The sequence below is a fragment of the Caenorhabditis remanei genome, chromosome II (genome assembly GCF_010183535.1).
Source record: "Caenorhabditis remanei strain PX506 chromosome II, whole genome shotgun sequence".
NCBI classification, from domain to species: domain Eukaryota; kingdom Metazoa; phylum Nematoda; class Chromadorea; order Rhabditida; family Rhabditidae; genus Caenorhabditis; species Caenorhabditis remanei.
In genome coordinates this window covers 17,390,696-17,407,164 of record NC_071329.1, presented here as the reverse complement: position 1 = coordinate 17,407,164, position 16,469 = coordinate 17,390,696, and the positions used below count along the sequence as shown (strand labels likewise).

The 16,469-nt window shown below is 38.8% G+C and overlaps 3 protein-coding genes across 3 annotated transcripts; all 3 read left to right on the top strand.

Moving 5' to 3' along the window:
• Positions 1–3,850: 3,850 nt before the first annotated feature.
• GCK72_007647 (uncharacterized protein) lies at positions 3,851–5,353 on the top strand (the record flags this gene model as incomplete). Its single annotated transcript, XM_003107088.2, has 4 exons — positions 3,851–3,907; positions 3,956–4,305; positions 4,357–4,483; positions 5,222–5,353. The coding sequence occupies 4 exons, from the start codon at positions 3,851–3,853 to the stop codon at positions 5,351–5,353; spliced, it is 666 nt and encodes a 221-aa protein (XP_003107136.2).
• Positions 5,354–6,121: 768 nt separating this feature from the next.
• Positions 6,122–10,943, top strand: GCK72_007646 (uncharacterized protein; the record flags this gene model as incomplete). Its single annotated transcript, XM_053726347.1, has 10 exons — positions 6,122–6,205; positions 6,252–6,419; positions 6,488–6,623; positions 7,672–7,733; positions 7,777–7,854; positions 7,901–8,045; positions 8,090–8,160; positions 8,206–8,295; positions 8,924–9,458; positions 10,303–10,943. 10 exons carry the CDS (start codon positions 6,122–6,124, stop codon positions 10,941–10,943), a joined length of 2,010 nt encoding a protein of 669 aa, XP_053590541.1.
• Positions 10,944–13,424: 2,481 nt separating this feature from the next.
• On the top strand, positions 13,425–16,321 carry GCK72_007645 (uncharacterized protein; the record flags this gene model as incomplete). Its single annotated transcript, XM_053726346.1, has 6 exons — positions 13,425–13,543; positions 13,594–13,904; positions 14,969–15,052; positions 15,098–15,257; positions 15,317–15,433; positions 15,967–16,321. The coding sequence occupies 6 exons, from the start codon at positions 13,425–13,427 to the stop codon at positions 16,319–16,321; spliced, it is 1,146 nt and encodes a 381-aa protein (XP_053590540.1).
• Between the last annotated feature and the right edge of the window lie 148 nt (positions 16,322–16,469).

Sequence of the window (16,469 nt, the reverse complement as noted above, 5' to 3'; positions counted from 1 at the left end):
GATGAGTTCTGTAATGATATAACTGCGGAATCCGGTTGCGGAAAGACAGAAATGCGGAAAGCGGAAGGAAAAAAGTGGGGGAAGCGGAAGGCGGAAGGCGGAAGGCGGAAGACGGAAGACGGAAGACTCAAGACTCAAGACTCAAGACTCAAGACTCAAGACTCAAGACTCAAGACTCAAGACTCAAGACTCAAGACTCAAGACTCAAAGCTGAAAGCTGAAAGCTCAAGGCTTAAGGCTCAAGGCTTAAGGCTTAAGGATAAAGGTTTAAGGCTTAAGGCTTAAGGCTTAAGGCTTAAGGCTTAAGGCTTAAGGCTTAAGGCTTAAGGCTTAAGGCTTAAGGCTTAAGGCTTAAGGCTTAAGGTTTAAGGCAGAAGGCCGAAATGACGGAAGGCCAAAATGGCGGAAGGCGGGACCCCTGCTAACGTCAACCCTGATGTGAACAGAGGGAAACAATGAGCACTAAACAATGAACAAATGATGACGTGACAATCGTATAACGGGGTGAATGTGAAGAAAGAGGGAGTGACTGTGTGATTTGTCGGGAAACCAATTAACACCATGTCTTGGACCCTGGGAATGTTGTCTTTCCAAGTGTATTGATCCTATTTCTCTCTGGTCGTCATTTTAGGGTCCTCCTCTTTTGTCCCTCCATTTTTTCTTTATTCACTTTCAATATCGTTTAGTTTTCTGACATAAAATGTCAGTGGAATTCGTGCTCACTCACGTCATCGAAAACGTCTCCGGATTGAAGGAGCAAGAACGTGTTTTCAGTCCAACAGTCGATCATTTCAATGTTCCATGGTAAGTGGTATTCACAACTCATGTTTTCTTAAAACTTCGGATTATGATACTTCAGACAACTCTAAATAACTTTTATTATTGACGCATACGTTTTTTTAATGCATATTCTTGTTCAGCATGTTTTATTTACTATTTCAGCCAATTTTCTGCGATTTTTACTGGTATCTTCACGAGAAAACACGTTTAGAGTTAGTGTAGCGAAAGTTGGTCACTGTAACTTTTGTCACTGTAAAATTTGTCAATGTAACTTTTGTCAGTGTAACTTTTGTCAGTGTAAATTACATGGCCACTTTCCTGGGCCTAGGTGAAAAAGTTTGTCAACCCAGCCGTGTAGTCCTCTGTTCAGTTTCTGGATTTCTCACTGTTTCAAGAGCGATTGTTTCCATATAATCCAGTGATGAAAGTCTTTCAACATTTTCTGAAATATCATAGGCTGAAATAAAAATATAACTTCAGTTCTCACAATGAGGCTACCAACGCAGCCATGCTCTATTGACAAGAATGGTACATTTTTGCGTCACGGTAAACATTCGAATTTATATAGCCGGTATAGTATGCACATAAGCTTTAGTGTTTACGTTTTAGGACAAAAAAGTACCATTTTTTGTCAATAGAGCGCGGATGCATTGGTACCTATGTCCTCATCGTGAGTCCTACTATAATGAACAATTGGCTTATAGGCAGATGGGATATTTCAAGAACAATGGGTTACTCGCAGTCCACGTTTATTGTTTGAGACATAAAGAACTTGGAGAATGGAGAATAAATGGTGGAGTCAAATTCAAAATTATAAAACCAACCGGTGAAGAAATGACATCAGATGTGAACGAATTCAATTTTGGAAGTCACACTCATTATACGGGTTCTGGATATCTTCAATTAATTTCATGGAACCACTTGGAAGCAATATTATGGAATGATCGTTTGATTATTGAGGCTCATGTAACAATTAATGAAATTACCGGAATCGAGGCGAAGAAACTGCGAAATTTCGATGAGTCGAACAAGAATCTGTCGGATGTTGCATTGGTTGTAGAAGAACAAAAATTTTTCGTTTCTAAATTGGTAATTTTACTTATTCTTGTTCAGCATGTTTTATTTACTATCTCAGTCAATTTTCAGCGGCTTTTACTTGTAGTTTTACGAGAAAACACGTTTCGCAAAAGTTGGTTACTGTAACTTTTGTCAGTGTAACTTTTGTCAGTGTAACTTTTGTCAGTGTAACTTTTGTCAGTGTAACCTTTGTCAGTGTAACCTTCGTCAGTGTAAATTACGTTCTCCTAGTCTAGCTGGAAGAGTTTTACCACGCGACAGTGTAGTTCTCGGACAAAATTTTTTTCTCAATCCTCAACTCGTGTTTTTTCAATTTATATCGCAAAAAAAAATCTTGTCCGAGAGGACTACACTGTCGCGCTGAAAAACTCTTCCACCTATTCTCAGAAGGACGCCATGTTATTTACACTGACAAAAGTTACAGTGACAAAAGTTACAGTGGCCAACTTTCGTTAAACTCTAAACGGTTCTCGTGAAGCTACTAGTAAAAATCGCTGAAAATTGGCTGGAATAGACAAAAAAACATGCTGAACAAGAATATGATGAACATGTTTTTCAGATCTTGGCTTCCCAATCTCCTTACTTCAATTCTCTCTTTTTTGGAAATTTCAAAGAGTCAAGTCTATCTGAAATGACACTGAGCGACATCGATGCAGGGGATTTTCAACACTTTTTGGAAGTTTTGTACCACGAACCAGCATTGACAAATAGCAACGTGCAAGGTGTGCTCGCCTTGACTGACATGTACGATGTCAAAAATGCAACTCGCGTCTGTGAAGAGTTTCTCATAAGAGAATCCGCTGATTCGTTGAGAAACAAATTGAAAATCGCTATCAAATTTCGATTGGAAAAGCTCAAGGTACTTATTTTGCTAATCGGTTTTTTTTTCATTTTCTTTTTTCTTCCAGAAGCACTGCATCGATAGTGTCAAGTCAGGTGCTGATGTCCGAGCTGTGTTGGGTGGTTCAAGTATTGAAGAAGAAGAAGAAGACTTTCTCGATAAATCAACTTACAAGGCTCTGCTTGAGAAGTCTATCTTCTTCAAGTAAATCAACTTGTTTCAAATTCTTCTGTTTGCCTATTTTCAATTAAACTCGTCATTTATTGTGATGGTTTTGAATCAATTTTTTTTTCAAATTCAATTTTTTTTTTCGATTTATTGTAAACTGAGCAATTATATTCAGTACAGAAAACGTTTAATAATAAAACATATCTTAATATGGAGAAAATGTACCTTCCGATAAGGGAACGGATAATGCAAGTGGTAATTAGGTGACCTGCAAATCAACATTTTGTTGTAACCCCCCGAAAAACTTCGTTAAGTTCGGCATGTTTTATTCACTATTTCAGCTAATTTTCAGCGATTTTTACTAGTAGTTTCTTAAGAAAACACGTTTCGCAAAAGTTGGTCACTGTAACTTTTGTCAGTGTAACTTTTGTCAGTGTAACATTTGTCAGTGTAACTTTTGTCAGTGTAAATTACATGGCCGTCCTCTTGAGCCTAGGTTGAAGAGGTTTTCAGCGCGCCCGTGTAGTTCTCTTGAACAAGATTTCTGTTCAGTTCCTCATTTGTTCTTTTTTTTCTTATATAAATTGAAAAAAAACCCGAAAGTTGAGGAATTGGTATACTTTTTTCCAAACTAATAAGTAGGGTGTCCTTGGTAATTTTGAATTTTGGTTCAGTTGCTTCCTACCGCCCGATTTCGGATAACCATTTTTTTCCTTCCGCCTTCCGCCTTCCGCCTTCCGCCTTCCGCTATTTCAAAAAAAAACGTTGAAAAAATATAACAGGTGCACCTGCAAGTGTGACCACCTGACCGGGAATAAAGGACTATCTCTGCACCTCTCAAAGCCACTCACTATCTCGTCGTGAGAGAACACTCCCATGAGATTCAGTCCACCTGCTCTATCTAGGTCAGATCGTTATCTCTCCCTCATCTTGCACCTGTTTTCTCTTCTTATTTCTTGTCAGTGTCCTATTACTATTAGCACTATGTCGGAGGTTGTAGTAACCGAAGATCAAACGAATATTCTGAACACTGTTCTACAGGTGAGGTCGTCAACTTTTGAATATTAAAATAAAATTTCAAAATTTCAGATTCTCCTCGCCAAGCAGCACTACAGTAAGCTTCCTGTTGTGGAGGAATATGAAGCTGGTCCCAACAATTCCGACTCGTTGGCACTAGTCGAATCTTTTCTAGGCAAACTACCCGCGGAAGATGAAAATGTTGCTGAAAAAAAGCAAAAATCAATGGAAAATTTGCTTTCTTCACTGTTGAGCGACAAACCACCAAACGAAATCCCAAAACCCCGAGATCCTCGAGCCGAGAGAAACGAAAAAGAACGGATTCGAGTCCGCGAGCTAGACAAAGCTATGGACAAGTTAAAAGAGCATATTCCATTTCAACCCAAAAATATGGCAAGAGTTGATGTATTGAGGATGGCAATGTGAGTTCTTCCTGATCCCTTTTATCAAATTTAAATCTTTTTTTATTACAGAAACTACATTCACTTACTTCAAGAAATGGTGCGAACCAATGAGCAGCCATCTCCATGGCAATGTGCAGGCAGAATGGCGAAGGGACTTTCGAGACAAGCAACATGGTTATTGGCAAATTCTTTGGAGGTGAGACCCAATGTCATATTTTTATTGCAGATTTTAAGATTTCAATACTTCAGAAAATTCTCAGAAACTTTTTTTTATATATACATATGCTGAAAATCGCGTTCTCGTGACTCAAAAGGAGCCTAGGTGGCAGAGTTTTCCCGCGCGGCCGTGTAGTCCTCACGGACAAGATTTTTCCTCAATTCCTCGTTTTCTCACTTTTTCCAATACTTATATCGTGTTTTTTCAATGTATGACGAGAAAAACTAAGAAAACGAGGAATTGAACAGAAATCTTGTCCGAGAGGATTACACGGGCGCGCTGAAAAACTATTCGACCTAGGCTCAAGAGGACGGCCATGTAATTTACACTGACAAAAGTTACACTGACAAAAGTTACAGTGACAAAAGTTACAGTGACAAATGTTACACTGACAAAAGTTACACTGACAGAAGTTACAGTTACCAACTTTTGCGAAACGTGTTTTCTCGTGAAGCTACAAGTAAAAATTGCTCAAAATTGGCTGAAATAATTGTTTTAAAAAACGAGAAACTCCAAAAAAATCTTGCCCGAGAGGATTACACGGCCGTGTTGAAAAACTCTTCTACCTAGGCTCCCTTTGAGTCAGGAAGACGGGAATCGAAGCGATTTTTTGCATATGCGTCAATGATAAACGTTTTTTAAAAAGAAATTTCTGAAGTATCATCGCCCCTAAAAAATATATAGGCATTATAAAACAAAACTTATATTATTTTTCAGTTTCCTGTGCCAAGTTTGAGCAATAACGTTCATCAATCTCTTCATTCACTTGATCCACAAAATCCACTTCCACCGAAATCTTCTTCGACGTCACCACGGTATTCTCATTCTTCAACACCGGCAAATCAATGATCCGAGTTATTGTATACTATTTTTTATAAAAAGATTTCATTCACTGTTTTCTGTCAAGTTTGAATATAAGAAGTTAGCGAATTCCAGTGAGATGATACCCGTCTACCTTTTGAGTCATAAAACTTCTGGACTGGTACTCTACATTCAAAAAAAATGGTTTTCATTCCAATTAACACGACATAAGTAACAAGTTTACTAACTCACTACCTTCTACACAACGCTGCCGGCGTTTTTCACACGTCAGGGAGGTAATGACTTGCCAAAGGTCCAAACTTTGGTTTTTCTCGAATACCAGGTCTCAAGGGCAAAAATTGAATATAAATGTGGACGAACAATATGGAGTTAGAGATTATTGCGGTTAAACTCGCACAAAAAATATCGAATTCATTAAAAAAGGAAAAATAAAAATGTTCAACTCACAAAAATTGTTCGGATACATTTTTAAAGTGCGCGCTAATTTCACGCTGATTTTTTTTGAAGCGCAGATGCTTCATATGGACTTTCTATGACCCTGTGATTTTGGTAATGACCTAAGCCCTTAATTCCCCCTTTCAAATGTGAAAAAGAGAACAGAAGGAGAAAATTCGTGTGAGTGACAGATGTATTGTAGGGAATCCCTGTATGGGTGTGAGAAAGCACTATACACATGTGTAGACAACCGCGACGCGACCGCAACGCGCAGGGCTATGGGAATCTTCTATCTCTTCAGGTCTACCGTCATCGACTCCCAAGATCTGTTTATTAAAAATCAATTCGCTATTACTCTACATGTCTTCAGACTCTTCTCCCTCACTGTTCTCAAATTCTGTCAATGATTCAGAGAATATCGGCCCAAATGAGAACCTTAATACGGTATGTATTAGTAAATACCTGAAAAATTATAGCATCCAATTTTCAGGTGACAGATACCTCTTCACTTCCAGACTGTTTGAAAAATATTTCTCATGGAGCTGTCCTTCTCGATTTACTGGATCCTCAAACTCTGGAATCTCAAACAGTCTGTAAAATTTGTGGAGGCTATGCCAGGGGAGTTAATTACGGAGTACTTTCGTGCGATAATTGTAGGGTGAGTTGATTTTTTATTGATTTTTTTTAATTTAAAAAAAAATATATATTAGTTTTATAACTTTTCAGGCGTTCTTCAGTCATTACTTACACCGAAAAAAGGAGTTGAAATGCCGTAAGAATAACAATTGTGTGATCGATAAGTTTACAAGTAACAAGTGCGGAAAATGCAGAATGGAGAAGTGTCTGCGGATGGGGATGAGCTGTAAGCAAATTTTTTATTTCAAATTATGATATTTCAAGAAATTCTAAGCAACTTTTGATATTGACGCATATCAGAGTTGTGCGGAAGTGATTTGTTCTAAAGCGGAAGTTGGAAGTCGGAAGTAAAATTCCTAATCCGAAAGGCGGAAGTCGGAAGTAAAATTCCTGATCCGGAAGTCGGAAGTCGGAAGCCGGAAATGAAAAAAACGCCCGAAAGTCGGAAGGCAGAAGTCGGAATTGGATTTTTACGCAAATATTCAAAAACTCCAAGAGAAAAGATCATAAAATTGCCGAAAACCAGTGTAAAATTAGTTTTCGGCTGAAGAACAGCCTATTTTCTGTCCTTTTAGACCATTTTTCCATATATTTCTGCAAAACTTACTTTTCCGAAATTCCACCGTTATGGAATGACGAAAGTCGGAAGTAAAACTCCTTATCCGGAAGTCGGAAGTCGGAAGTAAAATTTTCAAAACGGAAGTCGGAAGTCGGACTGGAAAAAATGCCCGGAAGTCGGAATTCCATGCAACTCTAGTGTAGTCCTCTCGGAAATTTTTTTTTACAATTTCTCGTTTCCTACTTCTTTCAACAAATGTCCGTAGTTTGGTCTATTTTTCTTGATATAATTGTTTAAAAAACGAGGAATTCCAAAAAAATCTTGTCCGAGAGGACTACATGGCCGTGTTGAAAAACTCTTCCATCTAGGCTCAAGAGGACGGCCATGTAATTTACACTGACAAAAGTTACAGTGACCAACTTTTGCGAAACGTGTTTTCTCGTGAAGCTACCAGTAAAAATCGCTGAAAATTGGCTGAAATAGTGAATAAAACATGCCGAACTTAACGAAGTTTTTCGGGGGATTACAACAAAATGTTGATTTGCAGGTCGTGGAAGAACTCTTCCATCTAGGCGTATTTTGAGTCAGGGGAACCTGAATTGAAGCGATTTTTAGCATATGCGTCAATAGTAAATTTTTCTTAGAGTTGTCTAAAGTATACGGAATTTGCAATAAAACTTTTATAAAGGATTTTATTAAAATTTTCATGTTTCAGATAACCTGAAAAATATAAGGAATAATTCGACTTGTAAGAAAAATGCATTGGTTTTGGCTCAGGTTAGTTACAAACACAAATATTCTCATTTCTCTTCTTTTTCAGATTCATAAAACTTGTAAAGTCTGTGGAGATGTTCCCGTAGGAATCGGCTATGGAGTGTTATCGTGCGGTAGCTGCAGGGTATACTAAATAGTTTATCTGAAAATTTCTAACAAAGGATTTTCAGATGTTCTTCCGTAGACATAATGGGACAGATGTACATTTATCTTGTAATAAGGAAGGAAAATGTGATTTACGACTGAAGTTTGCAAAATGTCCAAAGTGCCGAATGAGAAAGTGTCTAGAAGTGGGAATGAACACAAATTCATTTGGTACGCGTGCATTTTTAAGTTTAAATGAAACATTAGTTTTTCAGTTAAACGACAAGGTAACCTGAAAGTATTCAATTTGAAAATCGAAGCTGACTTAGCACCAAAGTACGATAAGGTATGTGTTTCTTAATTGTACTACAGTAATCCTTTCCATTTACAGGCTATCAACGAAATAGTCCAAAGTTTTGAATTAAGTTGTACTTACAAGAAGGAAGATATCGAAAATTTGGCAAAAAGTAACTTTGATTTGGTAGGTTTTTTATAAGGGGCATGAAGAGTAAGGTCCGCAGCAAAAAAATTGAAAAATCCCTGTTTTTATCATACTTGCAAACCGGGCCGGCGCGTAACTCGCTTCAAACTCAATATTATGAGCTGAAACATATACCAAAATGTAGATCTCGACGAGCTCGATGTCCGTGACCTAATGCGGGCCGGACGGCTATTCATTAATGTGCCGCGGGACGGGCTAGAATTGCTTTTTTGGCCATTTTTGCTTTTTTTTGGCTCTTTTTACCGGCCCGCGGCACATTAGTGAATAGCCATCGGGCCTGTATTAGGCCTACGGTTTATTAACCCAAACTACAGTAACCAAGTTACACTGACAAACGGGATTGAGCGGAGTGCGGTGTAACTTGGTCACTGTGTTTCAATCGACTATGGGCCGGGCTAGAATGCCGCGATTCTTGACTTCGTTTCCGTACTCGCGACACATTCACAAATCAAGTAATAGGTCAGTGACATAGAGCTCGTCGAGATCTACATTTTGGTATATTTTTCAGCTCATAATAATGAGTTTGAATCGAGTTACGCGCCGGCCCGGTTTGCAAGTATGGTTTTTATTTCAGTTTCTCGAATGCCAATATAATTTCGATTTTCAGACCCGCTTCAAAGACCCATTGATTAATCGAATCAATGCGTGGCAAGTCTATGCTCCAATAATAGATTTCGAGAATCATCAGACTGGACTCTTTGTCAACCGCTTGCCATCAATCGACTCTTTCGAAATAAGCGATAAGGCTATTCTGTTCAAACGGAGCAGTTTCTTGATGTTTATACTCAGAAACATCACCAAGTTCAGTTCGGATGGATTCATGCTTCCATCGAAACGACACATTCCATTCAGGACAATGAAAACGGTCTATGGGGATCTAATGAATGAAATTATTTTGGTTTCCTCAGATTTTAAATCGATGCAGTTGAACCATCAGGAACTCTCACTATTCACCGCATTCATTTTCCTTCGTCCGATTACAAGAGGTTCTCAAGACTGGCAAATATTCATTGGTGACTCCACACTGAAGGGAGTTCGTGACTATTACAGAACATTGCTCTACCAACTAATGGCGGAACGAGAAAACACACAAAAAATAATTTCCGATCTTGCGACAATGACCTTAAAACTTTATGATCTTAGTAAGTTTTAATATATTTATAAATTATGGGGCCAAAACGGGCTAGCTCCCTTAAAACGCAATGTTATTTTCTGAAAAATGTATCAAAATGTAGATCTCGACGAGTTCTATGTCACTGACCTACTACTAGATTTGTTAATGTGCCGCGAGCCGGAAAACAAAGTCAAGAATCGCAAAAATGACCAACAAAGGCATTCTAGCCCGGCCCCTAGTAGAGTTGCCCGGAATTCCGACTTCTGGCTTCCGACTTCCGGGCATTTTTTCCACTTCCGACTTCCGACTTCCGGATAAGGAGTTTCACTTCCGACTTCCGTCATTCCAACACTGTGAAATTTATGAAAAATACACTTCGCAGAAATATATGAAAAAATGGTCAAATAGGACAGAAAATAGGCTTTTCGCCAGCCAAAAACCAATTTTCCAATGATTTTAGCGAGTTTTATGAATTTTCTCTTGGAATTTAGAATAATTGCAAAAAAAATCTCCCACTTCCGACTTCCGGGCGTTTTTTCATTCCCGGATTCCGACTTCCGACTTCCGGATAAGAAAAAATCACTTCCGCACAACTCTGGCCCATAGTCGATTGAAGCACAGTGACCAAACTACAGTGACCAAGTTACACCGCACTCCGCTCAATCCTGTTTGTCAGTGTATCTTGGTCACTGTAGTTTGGGTTAATTTTCGTTTTTTCGTCACTTTACACGGCCCTCGGCACATGTACAATCCGTCATCCGCCCTTTAGTATGTTAGTGACATAGAACTCGCCGAGATTAACATTTTGGTATATTTTTCAGCTCATAATATTCAGTTTGAAGCGAGTTACCTATGCTGTATCAATATTTCAGATAAAATCCACAATGAGACGATTTCCTTCTTACAAACTAATTCCAAGTTTATGAATTTACCTCCATTTCTGTGTGAAGTGTACGATATTTTGAAACAAGGAGCTAAGGACGACAATCTAAACTCGGAAATTCCTAGGGATGTGTGCCATGATGTGACCGAATCACCTATTACCCCACGAGCTTCTCTTATACAACCTGAAAAAGTTGTAAATTCACTGGTACAAAATGTTGTGAAGCTCAAATCGAACAAAAGGGGAAATAAGCCGAATCAAGCTAGAATCTCCTACCAGCATTTATATCGTTCTGCCAATTCCAAGAACATAAAGAAAGCTGCTGAATTGAAGGTACCGGACGACTCCAGTGATTTCAGTGACCAGCCAGAAGTTATCAAGTTAAGTAACCCTGCGGCAAGCCAACAACAAGTTACGGAAACAAATATGGAGTCAATTGATCAAATTGAAGAAGAGATGACTCTTGACTATATTTGTGACGATTTGATACCTCATTTCGATGAAATGGACTACTCGAAGTATTTGGAACTGGATCCCGGAGTATGGTATTCTGGAATTGTCAACGAATTTTCGTTAGGCGAAGATGAAGGAATGGAGACTAGAGGCGCAACTCCGGAAAATATCTTATAATCAGATTGTGATCCTGCACTTTTTATCAATTTAGTATTATTCAAGGCCTGATAAAGAAATTTTACTTTATTGGACTGTGTTTCTGTTTTCAAGGTACTTTATGTGCCCATCAATTGAAAGAAAAAGAAACTATGAAGTATTGCACCCAAAAAACGATTTTCTCTTTTTCATAGAAAGTAATGCTTACTAGGAAAGTCTTTGGAGACGCGGCTTTCAAACAATCTATAAATTTGGTCATAGATACTTTTGAAAACGGGGAGTCCATTTCTGTCATCAAAACCAGCTAAATGTCTCTGCCAGCCGAGTTATGAGCTCTCAAACTTTTCAAATGGTTGAGCTTTTTTCGCATGGAATTCCGAATCGGCCGCATATCAGAGTTTTACGGAATCAAATTTTCGAAATCAGGAATCCGGAATCCGGAACCGGAATGACGAAATAACCCGGAATTTCGGAATTTCGGAATCCGGAATTCGGAATGATTCGATAAATTTGCAAGGCCAAGTCATTTTTTCGAGTGTTTTTAATTTAATTTAATTTAATTTATTGTGACTAAAAGGAAACCAAAAAGATACAAAAGACTAGAAACGATCCCTCACGAGACAGTTTCGAGTAGAAAATAGGGATGACATGATACATAGGAAACGGGGAATGAGAATAAATATAAAAAGGAGGGTAGGCAGACAAGTTGGCAAGGGGGAAGAGATAACCGTAGAAGGCAAATTAAAGGAGAGAATAATGATATGTATTTAACAAAATGACCGATTTTAATGATAAATAAAGTTTGAAACTACTTTTTAGGATCAAAACCGAAAAATTAGTGATATAGTTGCTTTTTAAACTCAAAAAAAAGTAAAATTTCAACTTTTGGATTCCGGAAAAATTAAACTCAAAAACCGGAATCCGGAATCCGGAACCGGAATGAAAATTTTCATTTTCCGGAATCTGGAACCGGAACCGGAATGTCAAAAAAAAACCCCGGAATTCCGGAATTTCGGAATCCGGAATCCGGATTCCGGACAACTCTGCCGCATATACGCCACCACGCGGTTTACCTGTGCTCGCACATTGGAAAAAATATGAACATCTTCGCGTATATTATTTGCAGATTTGGAATTCCTTTTGAGATCTCATAACTTGGCTCGCAGAGACATTTAGCCGGTTTTGATAGCAGAAATGGACTCCCCGTAGTCGAAAATACCTATGACCAAATTTATAGATCGTTAGAAAGCCGCGTCTCCAAAGACTTCTGTTGTAAGAACATTTGTGCGGTGAGATCATTTTTCATAATGAACTGTGTCTAGTCTAACAAGTGATGAAAGTTAGATACATATGTGAAAGGGGGGGGGGGGGGGGGGGACTTCTTGTATCAAGGACATTCAAGTAAAGAGAGAGAGAGAGAGAGAGAGAGAGTCTCCCATCTCTCTTTCTCAAATTCCTCGTCGGAGTTTAGCTTTCCTAAGTGATAAAATCTCCTTGTTCCCTCATTTCCCCCTATTTTTCTAGTCCCAGAGACTTTTTCAAACGACTCAACAATTTGGCTCCTGGTGCATTCGAAAAAAAAACTACTCTTGTTAGAAGAACAAAGCAGCAATAAAGCGTTGCATTAAAACAAAGATATTTTTCAACTCTTCGTAGCTACATAGTTAATTGTGAGTAGCTTAACCAAGATGACGTTATGACTATCCTTGTTCTTAATTTCCGTCAACATCACAAGTAAGTCTCAATCTGTGTGGACTCCACATTTGTTCTCATGAGATATTCCCATTCCGTCGGCCGCTGGCTTTGACTGCAATAAAATGAGGTGATTAACCTTTTGAAGTATTATTTCCCCCCGCTCCCTCCCATTTATTGCCTTATGGAAGGAGCGCGGCGCCGACATGAGCAAACAATGACACCCCCCCCCTTTCTTGTCGTTCCTTCGTCATGTTACTGCATAGCCATCCCTCTTAGTCTGTTCAAATCTGCTCGAGGTGTTTTTTATTCGATTTGTGAATCATTTTTGTAGAGATTTTTTCCATACTTGCAAACCGGGCCGAAACGGGCGGACACGGGCCGGCGCGTAACTTGCGTTAAACTCAATATTATGGGCTGAAAAATATATCAAAATGTTGATCTCGATGAGTTCTATGTACTTGACCTACTACGGGATGGCTATTCGTTAATATGCCGCGGGCCGGGCTAGAATGACTTTTTTGGCCATTTTTGCGTTTTTTGGCACTTTTTCCCGGCCCGCGGCGCATTAACGAATCGCCATCCGGCCCGTAGTTGGTCAAGGACATAGAACTCGTCGAGATCTACATTTTGCTATATATTTCAGCTCATAAAACTCAGTTTGAACCGAGTTACGGGCCGGCCCGTGTCGGCCCGTTTTGACCCGGTTTGCAAGTACGATTTTTTCTATTCCTCTCTCTTGCCTGCACGTGTCTTACCACCGTTTTTTTCCGTGGCTACTGTATTTTTTGCAGCCTTTGTGAATGTAAAATGGAGGATGACATCCCTAACATCCCAATTCACGATTTCCAAATCAACGAATGGGACTACCATCTGTATATGCCGGAAATGGCTCCATCCGCCAACGTTAAAGACAACAAGCACAAAATGTGAGTTTTCTTGAAAAAAGTTTGGTCTTAAAAACTTAAATCGTATTCAGAGTTGGTAAGACACTGGAACACGTCCAAAATGTGAGATGTGATAAGGATTCTTCTGGTATGGATGATTCTGCAAGTACGGTGGAAGATGACATCCAAATTCACGATTTCCATATCAACGAAATGGACTACCATCTTTATATGCCGGAAATTGCTCAATCTGGTAATCCCGATCTTGGCAATAATGAGAAAATCGATCCCGGTCACATGTCCACTGAGGGAGGTATTGAGAAAGAAAATGACGTCATCGCTGTGACGTCATCAAAAACATTCAAGTGCAAAATATGCGACAAACAGTTCAAGTGGGCTTACAGTAAGTTTAATAATAATTTTTTGTGTTCTTCTCAATGTGTTTTTTTTATTTCAGTGTTGAAAGAACACGCATCTGTTGTCCATTCAATACAAAAAACATGGGAATGTCATGTTTGCCACAAAAATTTCGTGAGTCGTTCCGGTGAGTTAAATTAACACGATTTTAGAAAATACTGAAAAAAATAAAACTCCGACAAGGATTATCAAAAAATTTTCGCCGGCTTAAACTGCAAGCGTTGAAATTCCATCTAACTTTTAAACGAGCAACATTGAATTTCAAGATGAACTCGTGTATTAATTGATTATCAAGCTGAAAATCTCAAACTTCCACTCTTGACTACTGTAGATGCACCATATCTCACGACAAAATGCACTTTTCTTCCAAATTCTGAGAAGAACACATTTCTAGGCACAAAAAACGTCAGAAATCCGCATTTTAAAGATAAAATTGCTCTATATTTTTCAAAATAAGCTGAAAATTTCAAAATTCCACTTTAGGCTACTGTAGATGCACCATATCTCACGACAAAATGCACTTTTCTTCCAAATTCTGAGAAGAACACATTTCTAGGCATAAAAAACCTTGAAAAAGTAGATTCTGACATTAAAACGATTGCTAAAATGCCGTAAATGCTCTAAAATTATATCAAGTTACTGTGTCATAACGACAACATGCATAACTTTTGAAAAAACTGAGCAAACATGTTTCTGGACCCCAAAAACGTCAGAAAACCAGATTTTCACGTCGAAATCGTTTCAAATCTATCAAAATATGCTGAAAATCTTAAAATTCCATTTTAGGGCTACTGTAGATGCACCATATCTCCCGACAAAATGCACAATTATTCAAAATTCCGAGATAAAAGCATTTCTAGGCATAAAAACGTCCGAAACCTGAATTTTAAAGTTGAACTCGTTCTAAATTTATCAAAACAAGCTGAAAATCAACTGGAATTTCAACGCTTGCAGTTTAAGCTCCGCCCACAAATATCTTCCGCATTCGGGTTCCAGCCTCACGAAATTTCAGATTTTGTTTTGAAAATCCTTGCCCAATTTTTTTTTCAGAATTGAAACAACACAAACTTCTTCACAAAGGAGAGAGACGTTTCGAATGTGGCGTTTGTCATAAAACATTCCCTCGTGCACAGGGTAATTAATTAATTAATTATAATAATTTTATCACAGTCTTTTCAGCTTTGAACGTACACAAACGTCTTCATTCAAATGAGGGACAATTCGAATGTGAAGTTTGCGGTGAGAAGTTCAATCACCAATCGAATTTGTGTAGTCATAAATTGATTCATAACGACAAGGCAATGTTCTTCGAATGCTCGATTTGTGGAAAATATGTTCGGTGAGCACAGAATTTCTACAAGCAAACTAATACCTGTTCAGACATAAAAACCGGATCAGAGATCACATCAGAAGTGTGCATAACATGAAGGAAAATCAGCTAGAAAGAGCAATGAAACGATCGAGATCCGCTCTATCTGCCAACGTCAAAAACAACGAGGACGAGTTGGCAAAGATGTGAGTTTTCTGGAACTTATAAGGACGGCACGCGTCTAACAACCGTGCTCTACCGAAACCGATGAAGCGAAATCAAGAGACTCAGAGAAAAAGAGACAAGGGCATTTTGGTGGAGTGCAGATGTAACAACTTTGCGGAGCTAATAAACATACTTGCAAAACGGGCCGAAACGGGCCGACACGGGCCGGCGCGTTACTCGCGTCAAACTCAAAATTATTAGCTGAAAAATATACCGAAATGTTGATCTCGGCGAGTTCTATGTCTGTGACCTACTACGGGCCGGTTGGCTATTCGGTTATGTGCCGCGGGCCGGGCTAGAATGGCTTTTTTGGCCATTTTCCCGTTTTTTGGCACTTTTTCCCGGCTCGCGAAATATTAACGAATAGCCATCCGGCCCGTAGTAGGTCACAGACATAGAACTCGCCGAGATCTACATTTTGGTATATTTTTCAGCTCAAAATATTGAGTTTGAAGCGAGTTCCGAGCCGGCCCGTTTCAGCCCGGTTAGAAGTATGCAAATAAACTATTTCCAGATTTGGTAAGCGACGGGAGGCATCTGGAATACCAGAACACGTCCAAGGTATAAGACGTGATAAGAATTCTTCTGATGATTTTGCGGGCGCTTCAGTTGACGACGACTTCCCCGTTCATACCAATTTCCAAATTCAGTCTTCTCAAATGGATCAAAATTTGGTGGTCACTTCAATTGAAGATGACATCCCTAACACCCCGGTTCACGACTTCCAAATCAGCTACCATCGTTATATGCCGGAAATCGCACAAAGCGCCTTAGGTGATCCAGATTATGTGTTCACTGATGATAGAATCGAGAAAGAAAATGAGGACACGAGACTAATGATGCCAACGTCTTCTTACCTAAATTTATAATTTCTTTCTTTTCAAGAAGTTGGTCTTGTTACCCTTTTCATGACGCACCATACTTTATTCCACCTTTTACATTGATCTCTGATTTTAGATCGATATACCAATAAAATTTATTGGTTTTTTTTCCGAATTTCAGTTTAGGTACAATATT